Here is a 17,308-nt window from a genome sequence, read left to right on the forward strand (position 1 = left end):
ACTGAGCACAAGGTCTAAAGTTCAATTCGCGGCCCGGGGGGCCGCATTTCAATGCAAAATAAATATAAGAGCGCTTGAGTACCGTGATTTGCTCGCATCTTCAAGATTTCTAACATGGTCCAAATTATTCAGAAGGCTCCCCCAAGTACGGCGTATCTAAAATTGTGGGAAATATCTTAAGGAAGTTAAACTCCATAATTTAGAAATCGGTTCATTTAGTAACACGCTCGCATTCACCATGGCTAAATGACAATGTTAACTGCGTGTTGTGCCGACGCCGGTTGTTGATGCTGCGATTGAGTGGTCAGTGTAACGCAAACGTGATTCTCTGTGTAGAATTTGTTGTCGTACAGACATCAAGGAAATTAGTACTCACACACTTTGGCAGGACAAGGTAGAGTCAAATTTCAATAGAGCTTTTATTTGAAGTGCGAAGGAATAAGTGAAGGTTGCTTTTAAATTCATCGTTTAAACATTCATTGGAGTCAAGCGCTTGATTCAGAGGGCAGCAGTCATTTAGCATGGCCTCTTAGTGCTATTTACACAAGAAAACATTCCGTTAACAGCACATTACAAGTTCTGAATGGTTGCACCAAGAACACCTTAACTGCGCTGCTCGTTTCTTTTCAAGCATTCAAATTTTTACGCCCTATTTCATAGATGTAAGTGCGGGTGGAGCTAAGCTCGAACAAGCAGCAAACAAACAACAAACTTTGTACCGTTTGTAAACTGTACATGCAGCTAGAATGACTGTAGCCAAGTGGCTAGAAATTAAATCCTGTCCTTCATTTTGCTTGCGGCCGTATGCAGAAAAGGACACCAGTATGCGACGAGGATATCGCACTAGAAAACAGGTTCATAATCATTTAGCACGGCTTTTTAAATGCGTTATACGCTTGCAGTCAGTGCCCTTTCTTTGCCGAACGTTTCAATGTGGTCTCCAAGAAACTTGCTTAGTCTTTATATCTGTATAATTAGACTTTGCAGTCACCGACCGTTGAGTATCTGCGCTTCGTAAGCGACTGAAAGTGAGTCTCTAGATATACTGTAAGAAAGGAAACAAAGCCCTTTCGTCATCGACGCTCCATCTCCCCCGCGAGCTGAGATTTCACTCTCCGGCGCTTACGCAGTTCTTCTGTATCAATACCTTGTTCCCTTTCAATCTGCTATGGCATTTTGATCACAAAAATAAAACACCGTTGATGTAGTGACTAGAAGATCCTCTTCGTCACAGATCCAAACAAAAAAAGAAAGAAAAGCCGATAGCTATTTCTTTTTTGGTCGACGAAGGTGAAAAAGAAACGTGCGAAGTAAGATGGCATACCTGCAGAATGCCATTATGGGAGAGTTCAGAGAGATTGAGAGAAAGGCAGCCTGAAATACAAAGAAGCACGGGCAAGGCAAAACAAGAACAAACCGTTTTTGACAGCGAGCGCGCATTTCGGGCGGCTCATACTGTCAATAGAATAAGAGCGGCACATAGTTCTTCTTGCATTGTTCGGCCTTCCTGGTTCGTATCTTCATCTTGTTTTTTTTTTCTTCTTCGCTGCTCCAGCTTTCACTCTAAAACAACTCCTTTGTGACTCGCGCGATCGAAAAGTCTCGCATCTTCCGGGTCGACAGGAAACAGCTTTGCTTTTCGCTGGACATGATCGCCCTCGACCCTTTGCCTGGTCACCTGCTCGCACTGGCGCTGCTCAGCTGCTGAGCCAGTCCGTGCAGCGCACGCACGTCACGCTGCTTAGTCTTTTGTTTAACTCGTCTTGGAACGAACGCGCGAGGTGGCGGCTGGCCTGCTGGCTGGCTTGCTGAACAGGTGAGGCCTCTCGACGCCGTGGTATTAGAGCGGGCTTATCACTTCACGTGGCGTGCCACCGAAGCAACGACGTGAGGCATGCGACGGTGGCTACGAGTGTCCAGGCGAGGCCGGAGGTCCTCAGATGACTAGGAGAGCCGGCTGCATGAAGGCGAAAAAAAAAATGGTGAGACAGACTAATTGAGGGAGACATAGCTAAATTCGTCAAAGATGGTGGGAGTTGTTCACACCTGCTACTGCATGCACAATTAAATGGAGCTGCGAAGAGTATTAACGAAAGACGGTGGTATCAAAGAGCAGAACCAACAGACACGATTTACTACGCTGTCAAAGTTTTATGTACATCCGTGCCCACGCCTCAGCATTAACAACCAATAGGAGAGACTAATTCACGTTATCGTTCAGCAGAACCACTCAAAATTTGTCACTGGCATGGCGCTCTTTGGCCATACCTGGCCCTTGCGCCACTAAACCACACACATTCATTCATTCAGAACCACTCAAAAGGGCGTACAATATTTGACCAAGCTGACTGGAGCTTTTACTCAGTCTCACAACTTGTGCATGCCGTATATTTTTTATATCGAGGTATAAATTGTTCAAACATTTTGTTAAGATTCTTTTCATGATATATTTGCATGTTCGTGAAACGCCTATAAAGACATCGATGCGCTTTAACAAATACTGACGTACAGTCATTAATGTCACTGTCTCGATGGACTTGGGTACAAGACCTGTCTGCAAAAAGCATTTGTGCGAAATATTGGCCCCCATTTCTATGCTGGAACTAAGCAAGACAGCTAATTATGCACGGCCGGAACTACCCTTTTGTACTGAATCCCGAGTTCAGAGGTATTTACTTATTGTATGTGCCTGACATTCATGGATCGCTTGCAGCTACAACGATACAACTCCTATATTCTGTGCATACAATCCTAAATGTACGCAATAAAAAGTAAAAAAGAAGGTGAAGGTATGTGCCAATTCGATTCATCTCCTCTGTAAATATTGCGAGGTTTCAACGTGCTCTAAAAGGCCTGTATGGTCGACGTGGTGTCACAACTATACAACGTGGTCATAACGTTCCCACAATAATAACTTCGAACCACCTGCCTCAGATTGTATCTTTTAACCATGCTTGAGAACCTACAATAAAAGGCTTACTTTTTAGGGCTTGAAGATGTTGGTCGATATACTTTCGAGTAACTTATTAGTGGCTCAGTCACGGTTACATTTTAAACCAGCTATTTTGTGCAAGCGCGAACGAAAAATTGCTTCGCACCCTGTTAGAAAATGCTTGTGGGCACTTGAAGATATTTCTTGTAGTACCTCGTCTTTTTAATGAGTGAGCCAGGTATTTGGGACTATTATAATTACTGTTCATAAATCGCAATAAAGGCTGCATGGCTGCAGTGACAAAGACCAAAAAGGGAAAGAAATCGGACGACCTTTTAGTCACGTAACACTATTAAGTCTCAGTTTAATTAAACAGTCCTATACCCCAACTTACACAAGTCGTATTTTCTAGAAACTCCTAACATGCAAACATTCTTAAGGATAAAATAGCGCAATACACAGGACACCGGTCAATAGAAAACAGCACGAGCCATCTCTGTCTTATGTATTTCGCTATTTTATTCTTGACAAGGGTACGCCAAATGATGAACGCTTCTACACTTCTCAAAGTAAACACCTTGCATAAAAGTTAGCATGAATTCGTTGGTATACCGGAGTTGCAGTAACGACACACGAGAAAAACAAAGGGCTTTTTGTAAAAAAAATTGTTTCCCACACCACCTCAAAGTTTAAATGTCTGCTTGGTGGGCATGAAATTACTGCGAACAAGCAAGCAAGAAGCGTTCTGTCTCGAAATCAGCACAAGCTTGTTTGCTATTATGAATGTTTAATATTTTACATTGATATACCTGCGAATACTAGGCGGTAAAAGCGATGTTCTAACCCTGAAATAATTATTTCGCTAATTTTCAGAACGCTTGCCAGAAGGTGAACGCAACTCTGTGAAATAAGAAATTATAAAAAATGAAGTTGATTAATTATTATAAATATTTTACACTACTCCGGGCACCGGACAAATAACATTCACAAATACCAATTTACTTTCACTGATATTTATTTAATTTTATTGCGATAGCAATTATATGGACACTTCAACCGGATTTCTGCCGTCGGCGTCGCCGTCGCCGTGAGGTTCCGTATAGATTCCAAGGGCGATAAGATCGTCGCCACGCGCCGTATGCGTGAGCGAAAGCGCGCGGGGGACGCGCGCTATCACGGAGGGTGAACTCCCCCGCGCGCTATCACGGAGAGCGAACGCTCGGCGGAAAGCAAACGCGACCGTCGCGTGGGGGTATGGGAGGGGGGGAGGCGGGGCGGCGCTGTGCTGCGGCACCAAAGGCGTATCTTGCCACTCAATCTCCCACGCGAAAGCAACAAAGCGGGTAGAGGAGGGGGGGGGGGGAGGGAAGGGGGGCAGCTTCTCCTCTGCCAGCAACTTCTCCTTTGCAGTTTGCCCGGCGGTGCCCGTCGCCCGCACCTTCTCTTATCTCCACACGGCTCTGACCTTTGTATGCGCTGTGCATTCGCCGCTCAGTTTCCGTTGAAGCGATAGACCGCGCGAACCTGCGCTTGCTGCCAGCGTTTTAACAGTCGTTGGCGGCGGTCATTCAGTGTAATCTTTTCATGTTTGCTTGTGCGCGCTGACACCACGATTGTTAATTCAGTTAGTAAGCCGGTGTGTCCAAGTATATGCAGCCGATAAAACTACTATCCCTACTCCGAATAGCTCTCTACTAATTTGCTATCGCAATCGATGCTTCGCCTTTCGGGCGAAACTGGGACATTTCTTTATGTGCGGCCCTCGACACAACCACTGGTCGCCAATCCGGCTCTCTGGCTAAAACGTTTGGAGACTCCTGCGCTAATTTAATAGACGCGATTTAAAGTGCGACGTGATAGCTACGTAATCATTACAAGGTTTGAAGTTACTCTCAGTGCGCATAATGTCCGAAAACATATAGATCAGTAATAGTCTATTCCCTATAGATTGGGTAGGTTGAGGCATCAAGTATATGGCGTCCGTTGACATTGTGGTACCAGGGAGCTTCACAATTTTCATCTACCCTAAACAGAGTGACACATGCCATCCACATAATGTTACACAACTGTTTTGGCTTAATCATAAACCTACATAGTAGCAGGGATCCCTGAAAACATCGCATCCGCATTCTCCAGAGAAGCTGAAAATGGCCGCGTATATGTCTCACCGAAAACAAGGCCAACAGCTGAACTCGTGGTTGTCATGCCAGTAATCTGTCTTACTCTATCTGCCTTACTAACGAGGCACTAGTGAAGGATGTAAGTAACCAAACAACAGAGCAGTTGAATACAGCTATGAAAGAAAATTACGTCGAAAGATATGCTTGTCACCGGATTCGTCCTCGACGTGACTTGCGAGTGAAACTCGGACAGGCACATTCGCACGTGCATACATAGGGCTCATTACTGATGAGATCACGCTCAGGCTTCCTCGATTTTAACTCTAGTTTTACAAGTACAGAAGAGCCGTATATTTTAGTTGATGGTCCTGCAGTAACAATGCAGTACATCACTTGAAAGAAGACTGATTACAAAAGCAGAAGGCACTGTGAGGATGATGATTAGGAGGATGATGACCTCAAGTGATGGCACACGCCCATTTTGGGGAGATTGGCTGAGAATCGAGCAGGGCAGGCAAATATAGCAAAACTGAATAGGCTTCAATCTCAATAAATAAATCAAATGAGAGCAGAGAATAGGAACTGTGATTCAGTCATCAGTGGAACGTGGCTGACGATTGATGTGCTTTAAATAAAGGAAACAGAAAAAATGCAACAAAAATAAGAGAGAAAAAAGAATATACAATAAAAATAAAGTGAAGAATTCAGTCGGCGGAAGTAACAAATGAATACTTTTTAACGTATTGGATATCTTCCTGTTGGTGTGCCCCAGTATAGACATTCCAAACCATAATACTAAAGAAACATTCAAGCGCGAGCCAAGAGGTAGTGCAGGGGCACTTTGAGCGCCGTCCGCAGAGAAAACATGCGCCTACCAACCCGTAAAGAATGGTAAACTCTTTCATTTTTCTTGCAATGCTGATATAGCGAAGACAGCGCCAGATTAGATCTGTGCATATAAAAATTTAACTCTATGTAGGCCTTCCAGTGTTTGTCTTCGTCAACGTTATCACTTTGCTGCTTTCAGGGCACTGCAAGGTCATCCTCACAGCAGTATCTCATTAGAAAACAGTGCCCCCTATGCCATCACACTAAGAGTGAATTGGTTGGAACACTCACAGTCGACCCTGATCATCTTCTCAGCGAAGATTGTCTGGAAAGAGGGTGCGTCCGCGGAGACTTCGCATTTGTACGTGCCCTCCGATGCGGCATCCATGCCACGGATGAACACGCTGCCGTTCACCGAGCGAATCATCTGCGACGGGATAACGAAAACACATAAGTAAACGAGGAGAAGCGTATTCACTCTCGTAGTTGGGGCAGCGTAAATTGCGCAATGCATTTGCTTAGCTGGTTTGGTGCGATAACATTTTAAGCGGGTGTAAGATTGGGTTTGTTTGTAAAACATACTTTAAAGCTTGATTAACAGCGCAACGACATCAAAGGAGACAGAAGAGAGAACCGAGTGTTGCTCTGTTCTCTCTTTTGTGCCTCTGATATTCCTGCGCTATTAATCAAAACTTTAAATTATAGGTGCGATTTCCTGATTTTGTAGGTATCCTTCAAACAGAAAACCTGGGTCAATACTGGAGATAGTTTAATATTAAACGGTGCCTCTGTCATACTGTGCTGGACCCAGTAATCTCTATGCTGCCAATTGTGGTGCAGAAGATTAACAGTTAGAGCATTCAAATAACCGCATCACGCTCATAGATTTTAGCATCTGCGTTGGATCTGGCGTGATTGTAGCTATATAAAAATGTATACGTCTCCAACTTATAAGAATGCTATCGCATACTTGGACAATTAGCAGTAGCTATGTTTTACCCTTATGCTTTCTTGGTGCATGGTCTAGTTTCTTTGACAAATTTTATGTCAATACATTAAGCTTTAAAAAAGTTTTCCATGGTCTCCTCCTTCCGGTGACCATGGAAGCAATTTAAAGCTTAATCTATTGACATAAAATTTGTAAAAGAAGTAACACAGATACGTCGTCATAGTTAATGTGTCTTTAAAAGGTATAACGGTGAATCCCGTGCAAGACAATCAGCTACAGGCTGAATCCTTCGGCCACAAGTTAGGTCCACTTTGCAGGCTAATAGTCATTGTCATTGCTCATCAAACCAGCGTAATGTGGACCGAATTAATGCGTCATAAAAACTTAACGTTGACAGTTAAAGAAGAGCGTAAAATAGCTAAATTATTCATAGCACACGAAGCTGACATTTGCTCGCTTAGAAAATGCTCTGTTCTGTGTCCTTAGGCTGGCGCTCTGTCTTCGCACTGTTTGTCCACCATCACAAAAAAAAGAATGTTTTAATGCTAGCGCTCGAAGCAGAAGATGCTACGTTACGCCGGCAAAGGTTGCATTTATTATTAACCAACGTAGGAAGCCGCAAGCAGTAGAAACGACTGAGAACTACTGTTCTACAAGTGGTCGCGATTGTCCAGCGCAGGAGTGTTTTTGAGTAATTTACTTTAACCGATGACAGTTTGATGGTTCAGCAGCTATGGACTCGAGAACAAGAAAAAAAGAAACGCGCAGGTGAGCGCTGGACTGTGAACTGCCGAAAGATAGATAACCGAAGCTTTCTCAATCAGAAAGCTGGGCGCACAATTATATCTGAGTGAACCTTCGGTCCATTTCACCAATGAGAGACTTGAACGTTCAAATCTATCGCTAAAGATACCACTCTAAGCACGTGTTGAGGCGCTGGAACAAGAGGGGGGGGGGGGGGGGGGGGCAATGCTGGTTTTTCACACATGCGTGGCGGCGATGTACAGAATTTGTTCGCAATAAACTTCAATTGTAAGTTCATCGTTATACTGTGCATTTACTTTTTCGTTGGTTATGCTTGCCTTTATACCTGCTGGAACCATCACACTATCATCGTGCGCCAACTGGCCCAAAAAACCACCCAACTCAACTTACTCTATACCAGCGTTGGTTAAGATTATCGTCTGAGCACTAACACCTGTTTTCAATGCAACGTTCGGTTAACCGTGCCTCTGTAGCAAGTACCCACAATAATATCCTCCGAATTTTCACATGTTTAAGTGCGCACTTTCGAATATGTCAGCTTCATCTACGCTCCAACATCGCACTACATAGCGCATTGAAGATGTTCTTCACAACAGCGCTATTCGTTCGTCATTAAAGCAATTCCACCAATGCGCTCGCCATGAAAGGTGAAACCAGGAAAGTGAGTCAAGGAAGCACTCTTTCCAGAATATTATCGCGTAAATCTAAGACGACATTGTTCCAGGCTCCCACAAAATGCCTTAGGCAGCAAGTACTGAGGAAGAACAATTGTAAGAGTTATTTATAGCTGTTGTGTTACCAAGCAACTACGCATCTAAAGTGTCTAAAGGCAATGTAGAAGAGATAGCGCGGTGCTCACATCTACTCGTATGCCGTTCACTTCAAAGTACTGGCCGGGTGGCCTGTCGGAGGGCACGTATCTGAAGAACTCGATATCGTCCTTGTACCACTTCACAGAGTAGAGAAGGTCACCCTCGAGGTCGTAGGCGCACTTTAGCAGCGCCTCGCGGCCCACGCTCACACGTTGAGGCACGTCCAGTGACACGATGCGCAAGCCAAGGATACCTGCAAAGTAAGAAGTACAGATGTGCCAATGTTCTTGTATAGTGAAACACATGATTGTGATGGCGGAAAGAAAGATGATAAAGACTAGAGCACCCTTAGCTCTTACAGCAGCCAAAACAGAACATATTTCTCGTCCCTGATTATTCGCTACTATCTACCACACTTCGTTTTCAGTTTAAGCTATCATGCTGGTTCTGAAGAAGCAAATTTATCGAAATGCAGAGAATCAAGTAAGATTGAACGGACCAGACTCCTTGACTAAGAGTCACGAGGAGCTTGGAAGGCGGGATAAGTCCAAGCGACTGTACAAGGTATGTGGACCTGCCTGGACCTAATTTTGTGAATTTTTGTAGGCCCAAATAATATTATACCATTACTCACCAATTGTGCTAGTTACTTATACTTCGCTTGGATATATCATAAATTAGATCAGTTGTGCGATAAAGTGAACAGCGCTGCCAGCATCTCCATTTCGTTCCATAGTCTGAACCATCCCATGCGAAGCAAATATATCCAAAGTCCAGTTCAGCCAAGACATCTAAAGTACAGCTGTGTTTCCATTTTTCTTTTATCATTCCTATTGTTTTGTTCCTTACAGCGCTGATTACTACCGTGAACCAATCCTTTCTTCTGTTGGGGCTTTCAGATAATCTCAATCCTTTCGTTACAGATTAACGCACGTGGACCTAATACTAACTCCATTAAAATGGGAGAAGTTAGCCGTTACTGTAGGTTTTGTAACCACATCGGGCACGAAACCGAGCCTCGTTTATATCGATCCGTTAAGAACTTTCAGCAGCTCCCACGTGCTATGGTCATTAGTGACTGTGATATTGCAGCTACACGTAACTTACCATTCTGCGTGCATGTTCCAGTAGACTTCTTTAGATAAGTGTTGCAACTGCACATGCTAAAGGACGTCGATATATTCTCCTCCGCTAGAGCGAGATGAGTGTACAAAAATGCTTCTTCGAACTTCTCACACGGTGCTGATAGCGTTCGGTAGTTTGATATACGCCATAACCATACTAATTAGCGATAATTAAGTTGGTCGTTGAATAACATTACAGAAAAACGTTCATCGTCATCATTTGTCTTTTTTCCTGTGTACTCTTTCTTGCATAAATTTGCAAATCTAGATAACCTTATTCGTGGGCTTTGTTCCAGAATACTTTCCTGTATATTTCTGTAGGGTTTGCACACAATGTTCCTTTACCCATCCTGCCACAGGCATGTCTTACGTCAATGATGATGATTTTATCGGGTGGCAGGATCCTCTATACATAGTCACATTCAGAGTCTTGTGCTACAGTTACAACCAAAGCTTTTTCGATGGACGGCCATCTATGCAATGCTCCTGTCCGTCGTAAAAACGCCATATTCTCAACAGGTAAAGCGAGTAGTCCCAGCACGAAAAACCTCTACATGTCGATCTTAATTGGTTTCCTGCGTGGATAACAGAAATTGCTTCATTTTCTTTCTTCTTTTTTTACCAAATACCAAGCTAACACTCTTCTTATTATCCTAGGTAGATTGTACATGCCTATCTTCTGTTATACCGCCCTTTAATGGCAGTGCCAAAAGCTCCACCTCCTTGGCCGAGCTCTGCCGGGACGCAGTGAGTCACTCGGTGCATTGTCGATTCGCTCACTTCTATTCACGGCTATGCTCCCGTGTTGTTCACTGCATGTTTTTAAAGGCGTTTTTTTTTGCACACTGTTTGAAAAGAACTCAGCGCTTATTATGCGGGCGTTGTACTGAATAGATACCACGGGGGAAAAAGGAAAACACGCCAGTACCTGCGTCAGTAACCCGCTGCCATTTGTGTGACAAAAATACAACGTTGGGCATCATATTTCTCGGTGGCAGGCATGCAAATGCACAGCCAAAATGTCATTCTTCAATGGACATACTTTAATACGCACAGCGGGCCCGCTTGCTCGACACACAGAGGTACACGCTAAAAATCTTCCAGCAAAAATGGCCTCTGAATAAGGCTGGCGATATATTAATAAAGTTTACCATATTTCTTTGCACCTCAGCTGCACATACCAACGAAGCATGGCCATATTGCAAGGAAGCATGCCTTTCGTCATTTTCATAATGTGACGACAATGTGGCCAACGCGGAGCATACGGTTGCTAACTGGTCAATATCTTACTCACTTTCGCGCCCTTATCCAACCTCATCATTGCGCATGCGCTACGTTATTTCACTATAGCGAGAAGTCATAAGTTTCCGTAGAGCTGCTGGAACCCAATTATACGGCGGTTCGCGTACACTTCAATAATTATTTGCCTGTAAAGCGTGCTTTTCTGTAAGATATTTCAGTACAGCGGCAAAGCCAAACAAGAAATCGCAATGTATGTTTCGCTGTTCTTTTTTTTTTTTTTTTTAGCGCGATCAGCTTTTAAGTGTTGTGAAAAAAGGTTCCTGTGATGAAAAGATTTTTGTAATACATTTTACAGCAAGATATTTTTCAATTCGTTCTCTTAGTGTCAGTAAAAAAAAAGAATATATTAAAGAGACATAAGACGCGCAATTGCCCACGCCGTGAGGCAGAGCTGAGCCGCCGTGGTTGCTCAGTGGCTATGGTGTTGGGCTGCTGAGCACGAGGTCGCGGGATCGAATCCCGGCCACGGCGGCCGCATTTCGATGGGGGCGAAATGCGAAAACACCCGTGTACTTAGATTTAGGTGCACGTTAAAGAACTCCAGGTGGTCCAAATTTCCGGAGTCCCCCACTACGGCGTGCCTCATAATCAGAACTGGTTTTGGCACGTAAAACCCCATAATCTAATCAGATGTATGTAAAATAATGAAGCATTTGTGTTGTAGTGTGCTCGTAATGCTGAGCTAAAAAAATGGTTAGAGAAATGAACATTGAGCAAACTGATTAAAAAAACTTGCAATCCAACGCGTTCGATATTCCTGTTGTACGAAAAGCGCTGACACAATAAAGCATCAAGAGAACCAACAATATGTGTCACGAGTTAGCGTCACAAATCACCTCACCAACTGTGTAGTAGCTCTTCACCGCCCCACTTGCTGCAGTGGTGGTCTCTTCGCTTCTCTCGGCCTTTCGTGTTACAGGAACTGTCTTTCCACAAATTTCTTGATCCGGAACTATAGCGAAGCTGCAGCGCAACTCCTCACACTTGCCCAACTAGCCCTCGCTTCGGGTGCACTATTTTTTTTTCTCGCCTGTCACTTGCCTGCATAGAAGGCAAGGAGGTAAATACAGAAGACGTGACACAGCGCCCGCACACAGCATGATGGCGGCAGCAGTGCCGACGAAAGGAAGATATAAACCGTCGCTCCGAAAATACGAATTCGCAGCGAAACAGTAACAAATAGAAAGCGGATAAAATATATAGGTGAGAAAAGCAGGTAAAGCACAAAAAAAGACGCGCTTAGAGAGATGCGTGACCCGGGATCGAACTCTATTCTGCCGAATCCCTACGGTGTCGACCGGAACAAAGGTTTGCGCCCTGCTCCAGGCTTTTTTTTTTTTTTTTGTACGCCCCCACGCGCGAAATACTAGTGAGAGGAGCCCATATTGTAGAAACCGTAGGGGGGGGGGGGGGGGGTTGTGTTGGACATAACGGATTGCGAAACGTCTTTTAAGGTAAGGACGCACGGTTCTATGCCACAGGTATTCCCGGAAAAGAAAACGGGATGGTCAATGTGCAATGCAAAAAAAAAAGAAAAAGAAAAATGAAGGCTTAGAGAAGAATGCAGCCATCTAAGGTAAGGGGATTGCCGACGTGCCACGTATATACGTACAAGCAGGCAATGTTGGTGCCCCACGGCACGACTCCACCGACCTTCCCCTGTTCCCGACTTCAACCGCGGGAAGGCACACCCCGATAACAAGAAAGATAAATTATAAAAAAAAGCGCAAAGCAAAATCAGTGTTGCAGTTAGAAGGCCATTTATTTCCAGCGTCTCCTTTCCTATATTGGCTTCTCTACGTAGCCAGCTCTCTTCTTCGTTACCACCCCACTGGTCTTTTCTCGAGAGACTCGACCTCCCGCCGTATGACGAGACGAATGTTTTCGGCGAGTTTAACACATGTTTATGAGCGAGGCGCTTCAACGACACTCGTGGGATGCAGAGGAGCTGACAAAACGAGAAAAGTTATGGCCGAGACGGAGTGAAACAGAAGCTATGGGGCCGCAGTCCAACAGTGTTTCCGGCCGGTGCGAATGAGCGCAATAGATAAGTGTCTCCTTTTTCCTTTTGTTCGGTGCTCCCCACTGCACGCACGCACATCTACAACTTGCACGAATGCTCCTTCCGCTTCTCCATTTTGTTTCGTCGGACATAATCCCGCGCTTCATGCTCTTCTTATTTATTCAATTTATTTAAGATCCTAATTCTAGATAGTAGTTTGCGAAATCTGATGCAGGTCTTATATAAAAGCATCTGGAGGAATATCATTGAGATATAAGTACAAATAAGAGCGATAACCACCATTACAAAGAAAACACTGATTGACAATAGCAGAGTGTACCTCGGAGAACCATGCGAGTTCGGGAAGCGTTCAAAGAAAATTCTCACCGCTGCTTTCACTTGTGACTATCATGTTGAACAAAACCTTAAACCTCCCAGTGAAGTCCCTATTACGTAGACGTGCATTTCGTTAGCAGCAATCCTATATTTTTCGTGATGTCGAGAATAACATACACTGCCACATTTTTAACGAAGTAACGACGAGAAGCTGACGAATGTACCCATATAATTTCTTCTTAGCTATGGCTAGTTTTGTCTAGGAAAAAAGCAAGGTGAATGCAAATGTCTTCCCATTTTGTTCCTACTTCCTTTTTAATTTTACTTTTTATTTCATTGCACTCGTTTCAGCCTATTCATAGCGTAACCCATCCCATCACAAGTTTAGGAAGAAGTATCAGTAGAGACAACCGCAAGCTAAGATCACCAAAGTCGCGGAGAGCTATCGACGTTTTTGAGAATTTGGCGTGGTTTCACATCTCGCCGTAATAATCGGGTTAAAAAGATAAAATAATAATAAAATGTATAAATAATCATTTTATACTAATAACATATGATTAGTCAATAATATTATAAACAAAGTAATAAAATTATCTGGAGAAGCTTTATTATTTATAGAGGATGTTTCTATTTTTTCAGGCAGTCTGCTCTTGCCGGTTTCCTTTGAACAGCTCAGTCGACCGCGTCCGTATACATCGACTTGATCAGGCACATACATGAAGCCATAGCATTCGAATCTGGCTTCACAGTGAGGCCAGACCAGCGCTGTAAGTCATTCACCCACGGAACTAATGCGCCTGCAAAGCCCAACGTTTAGGTTAAGAATAGCGCAAGCTTGAGCTAAAGAAAACTCAAATATCTTGGATGCTAGACATTTCAAACGACGGTTTAATTGTTTCACAGCATCGGGAATGAAACGGCCACCTTTCTCTCATTGTAACTCGTTCCACGGCCGCTCTCCTGACAACAACTAAACAACAGCTTTAAACAACACGACACAGGGCACAACAAAAGAACCACAGGGCGGAGGGCTTACTGTGGAGGGAGCGCCTGTGAGTCTTTTGTTGTGTAGCATGTCCCGTTGTTTAAAGCTTTTGTTTCCAAAATGTGCCAACCAGCCCATATTAACACGCTATTCACCTGTCAAGAATGCCACGCAATTGGGTCAAAACATTATGTTGCAGAATCGGACATCTTTGTTTTCGAGCTCATGGCATCCAGTGAGGTACGATTGTTTTCGTCATGCGACATAGTAAATACTAGTTCAGACGAATAAGAGAAAATAACGGGAATATACGTTACCTCTGTTCAATCAGGTGTTTCTTTTTTTCTACCAGTGCGAGCACAGCCTATTTTCTAGTTATTTCCCCGCGTAAGTTCAGCACTTGCCCCGCGCAAAAAGCGGCATGCATGCGCACATTGTATCCATGAGTACGGCTTGTCTTACTTTAATGGTCATTAAAAACCTCTCGGACAATTTCTAAAACAACGCCTATCTGTACTCATACTAAGTAACACGCTTAGTTAAGCACGGTTCGTGGCGCTAATCAGTACGAGCAATGCAAGGTACTACACTTCTCTCTTCAATTCTAACTTTAAAAGCCACTTACTACTACGAGCTGATGAGCTTTTTTCTGTTTTTTTTTTCTTTGAACATTCGCCGAGAATGAAAACCAAAAGAAGCTCGACACTTTCCCAAATAATACATGACACTAAACTACGCATGTCACGCTCCCTATTAAATCTACGCGTCAGGTACCAGGAGGTGTACGGTTAAAACACTAAAAACATTTACTCCGTAGTCAGGTGTATGCTTGAGAAGGATATGGAACGGTGAGCTCCCGAAAACACGGAAACAAAAAAAAAAAGAGACGGGTAATTGTATTTGGTCCACAGCCAGCTTGCGTCCTTTCGCACGGGATAATTACTGCCGCGAATGAGTTACGGCGGCCACGTACGTTTAGTTTCTTATTTCTTCTCCATGATGCCCATCGCGAACTTGCCCAAGCAGTTAATTTTTTTTTTTTCACGTTGGTGTGGCTTACCATTCTTCCCTTATTGCTCTTATTTTTTTTCAGCATGGTTAAAGCCTGTTACATAGCTTTTTCTAGTTGTTATTACTGTTACTATTATGAGGGGCGATTGCACCCACTCGCTCAAGGCTTCTAGGAAACGAGCTTCGTGCAGCGTTCGCGCGCGAATTGAAGTGACTCTCTCTCTTCTCACGCTCTCCCTGCTGATAGCGCAAATGGAAAAGTTTAACCGACGCCGAAGACCCATCTCGTTTCTTTAGTGCAAAACTTCCCCTTGCTTGCTCCCCCCCCCCCCCCCCCCTACCCTTACCTTCACATCATGGTCCCTCGCGCCGTCCATACACAATCACCTGGCCACGCTTACATAACAATGCATCCCCGTCGAATGCGGTACACGGCGTCCGCGCGTGCCAACGGCCCAACGAAGAGGGCGGCGATAGCGTACGCGCCCACCCGGCGCCCCAGTTTTCCAGAGGAGCAGCTTTCACTTTGGAGGAGTAAAACAGCAAGACCGACGGCGACAAGAAGATGAGCAGCAAACAGAAGGCCCTGACGATACTAACTCGCGGGGCAGCAATGAGCCGTGTGTACTAGAGGAGCGACAGGAAAAAAAAAGCGGGGAGGGACGGTATACGACGGTTGTGCAGGAGCAGGCGAACGGGTTCGGGGTAGGGGAGGGGGGGCGAGACGCGAGTGTATGTGTGCGCACCTAAGCGAAGCAACTCACGAAGCTACGGGCGCAGCCTACTGTTCTTGCGTACAGAGCGGCGACGCCGGCGAGTCTATACTACCACCGCGGCTAGTGCCACTCCAAACATGGCACAATGTTTTCCGCTCACGGAAGACGAGAGCGCCGGAGGTCGTACAAAAAGCCACAAATCGGCCGCTTTGCCGTGGCCCCCGAGAACAACAAGGAGGGGAGTTGCGGCGTGCGAAGCCTTGCGGAGGGGGGCGGCTGAGGCGAAGGAAAAGGGTTCGGCGCTGCTGCGTGCAAGAACGAGGAGAGCGGGTGCAGTCGGGAGAGAACGCTTCGAAACCGCGCTTTTTTCAGGCTTGGCCGGAGACGCCGCGCGCGCGGATGTGCGCTTATTCGCATCACGTTGCGCTGAGTAATTAGGGGAGGCCTGCTATGCCCGCGGAATTATTAATACAAACCACGCCTTACCCTCTTCCATTGGCGCTCTCTTGCTCTCTAGCTGCCCCGTGTTCTCGCTTTCTGACCGCGTCCCACGCTCAGCTTACGGCCGCGGGCGCTCGGTGGCCGTGTAATGCAGCGCAGAGTATAACACGGTGGCGTCGGTCCGTTTCGCCTACGCGGCCGGAGAGACAGAGAAGCATTTTAGTGAAATTGGCGCACGCAGGCACCGTGGCGGCGGGATCGAAGAGCGCGGCTAGCGCGAAAGACCTATCGCCATTGGCTAAGGTCCCGAGGAGTGGATAACAAGGCGGAGAGGCAGACGGACGAGATCGGGGGTGATGCCGACGTTAATAACAAGTGGAGAAAACGTCCAGGCAACAAAACAACTTATTTTTTCGACAGCCGTGTTCAACCGTCCTGTTGTAAACCAGACCACGCAGCCGAAAGTGAGAAGAGACCCAAGGAAAGCGTGTTACAGGTAACTCAATCAGTCGCTGTTGGCTGCGGGCTGCCGCTAGCCTTAGAAAAAAAAACTGTGGGACGAAAGGGCAAATGTAGAAAACATTGTCTTTCTGCTCGCTAGTGGAAGGCTGGCGGTGCCTGATGGAAGGTGCTCGCCGGGTTTGGTTACTGCTTGTATTTTAGTGGAGGAATACAACTATACATATAGAACAATACAAATACAGGAATACAACTACTCCAGATATAGAATAACATCTATATGGTGAGTTGTACGAGACCTTGTATTGGGAGAGCCATCCCATAAAAATTCAAGTAATTTGCGCATCACCGCGACATACGCATACGCATTATACAATCGTAAGCATACGCAAACGACTACGCTTAACGCAGACATAAGGATAGATTTCAACTTCCTGTACAAACTCAAACAAGCCTCGCGTCCTTTAGACTTCAACATCGCGCTCGGTCAAGATGTTTTTATTAGTTTCAAGCAACTGTTAGCAAT

The 17,308-nt window shown here is 45.0% G+C and overlaps 1 protein-coding gene across 1 annotated transcript in view; it reads right to left on the reverse strand.

The window, feature by feature from the left end:
- Window positions 1–400: 400 nt before the first annotated feature.
- The window catches only part of LOC119455714 (uncharacterized), a 65,145-nt gene continuing 48,237 nt past the window's right edge, over window positions 401–17,308 (reverse strand). Inside the window, exons 2-4 of the mRNA XM_037717138.2 lie at window positions 8,454–8,659; window positions 6,172–6,307; window positions 401–1,957 (exon numbers count right to left, since the gene is read on the reverse strand). Coding sequence (XP_037573066.1) covers window positions 1,860–1,957; window positions 6,172–6,307; window positions 8,454–8,659 — 440 coding nt within the window. The 3' untranslated portion in view covers window positions 401–1,859. The remainder of the gene's footprint in view (window positions 1,958–6,171; window positions 6,308–8,453; window positions 8,660–17,308) is intronic.

This window comes from Dermacentor silvarum, chromosome 6, assembly GCF_013339745.2.
Source record: "Dermacentor silvarum isolate Dsil-2018 chromosome 6, BIME_Dsil_1.4, whole genome shotgun sequence".
Lineage (NCBI taxonomy): Eukaryota > Metazoa > Arthropoda > Arachnida > Ixodida > Ixodidae > Dermacentor > Dermacentor silvarum.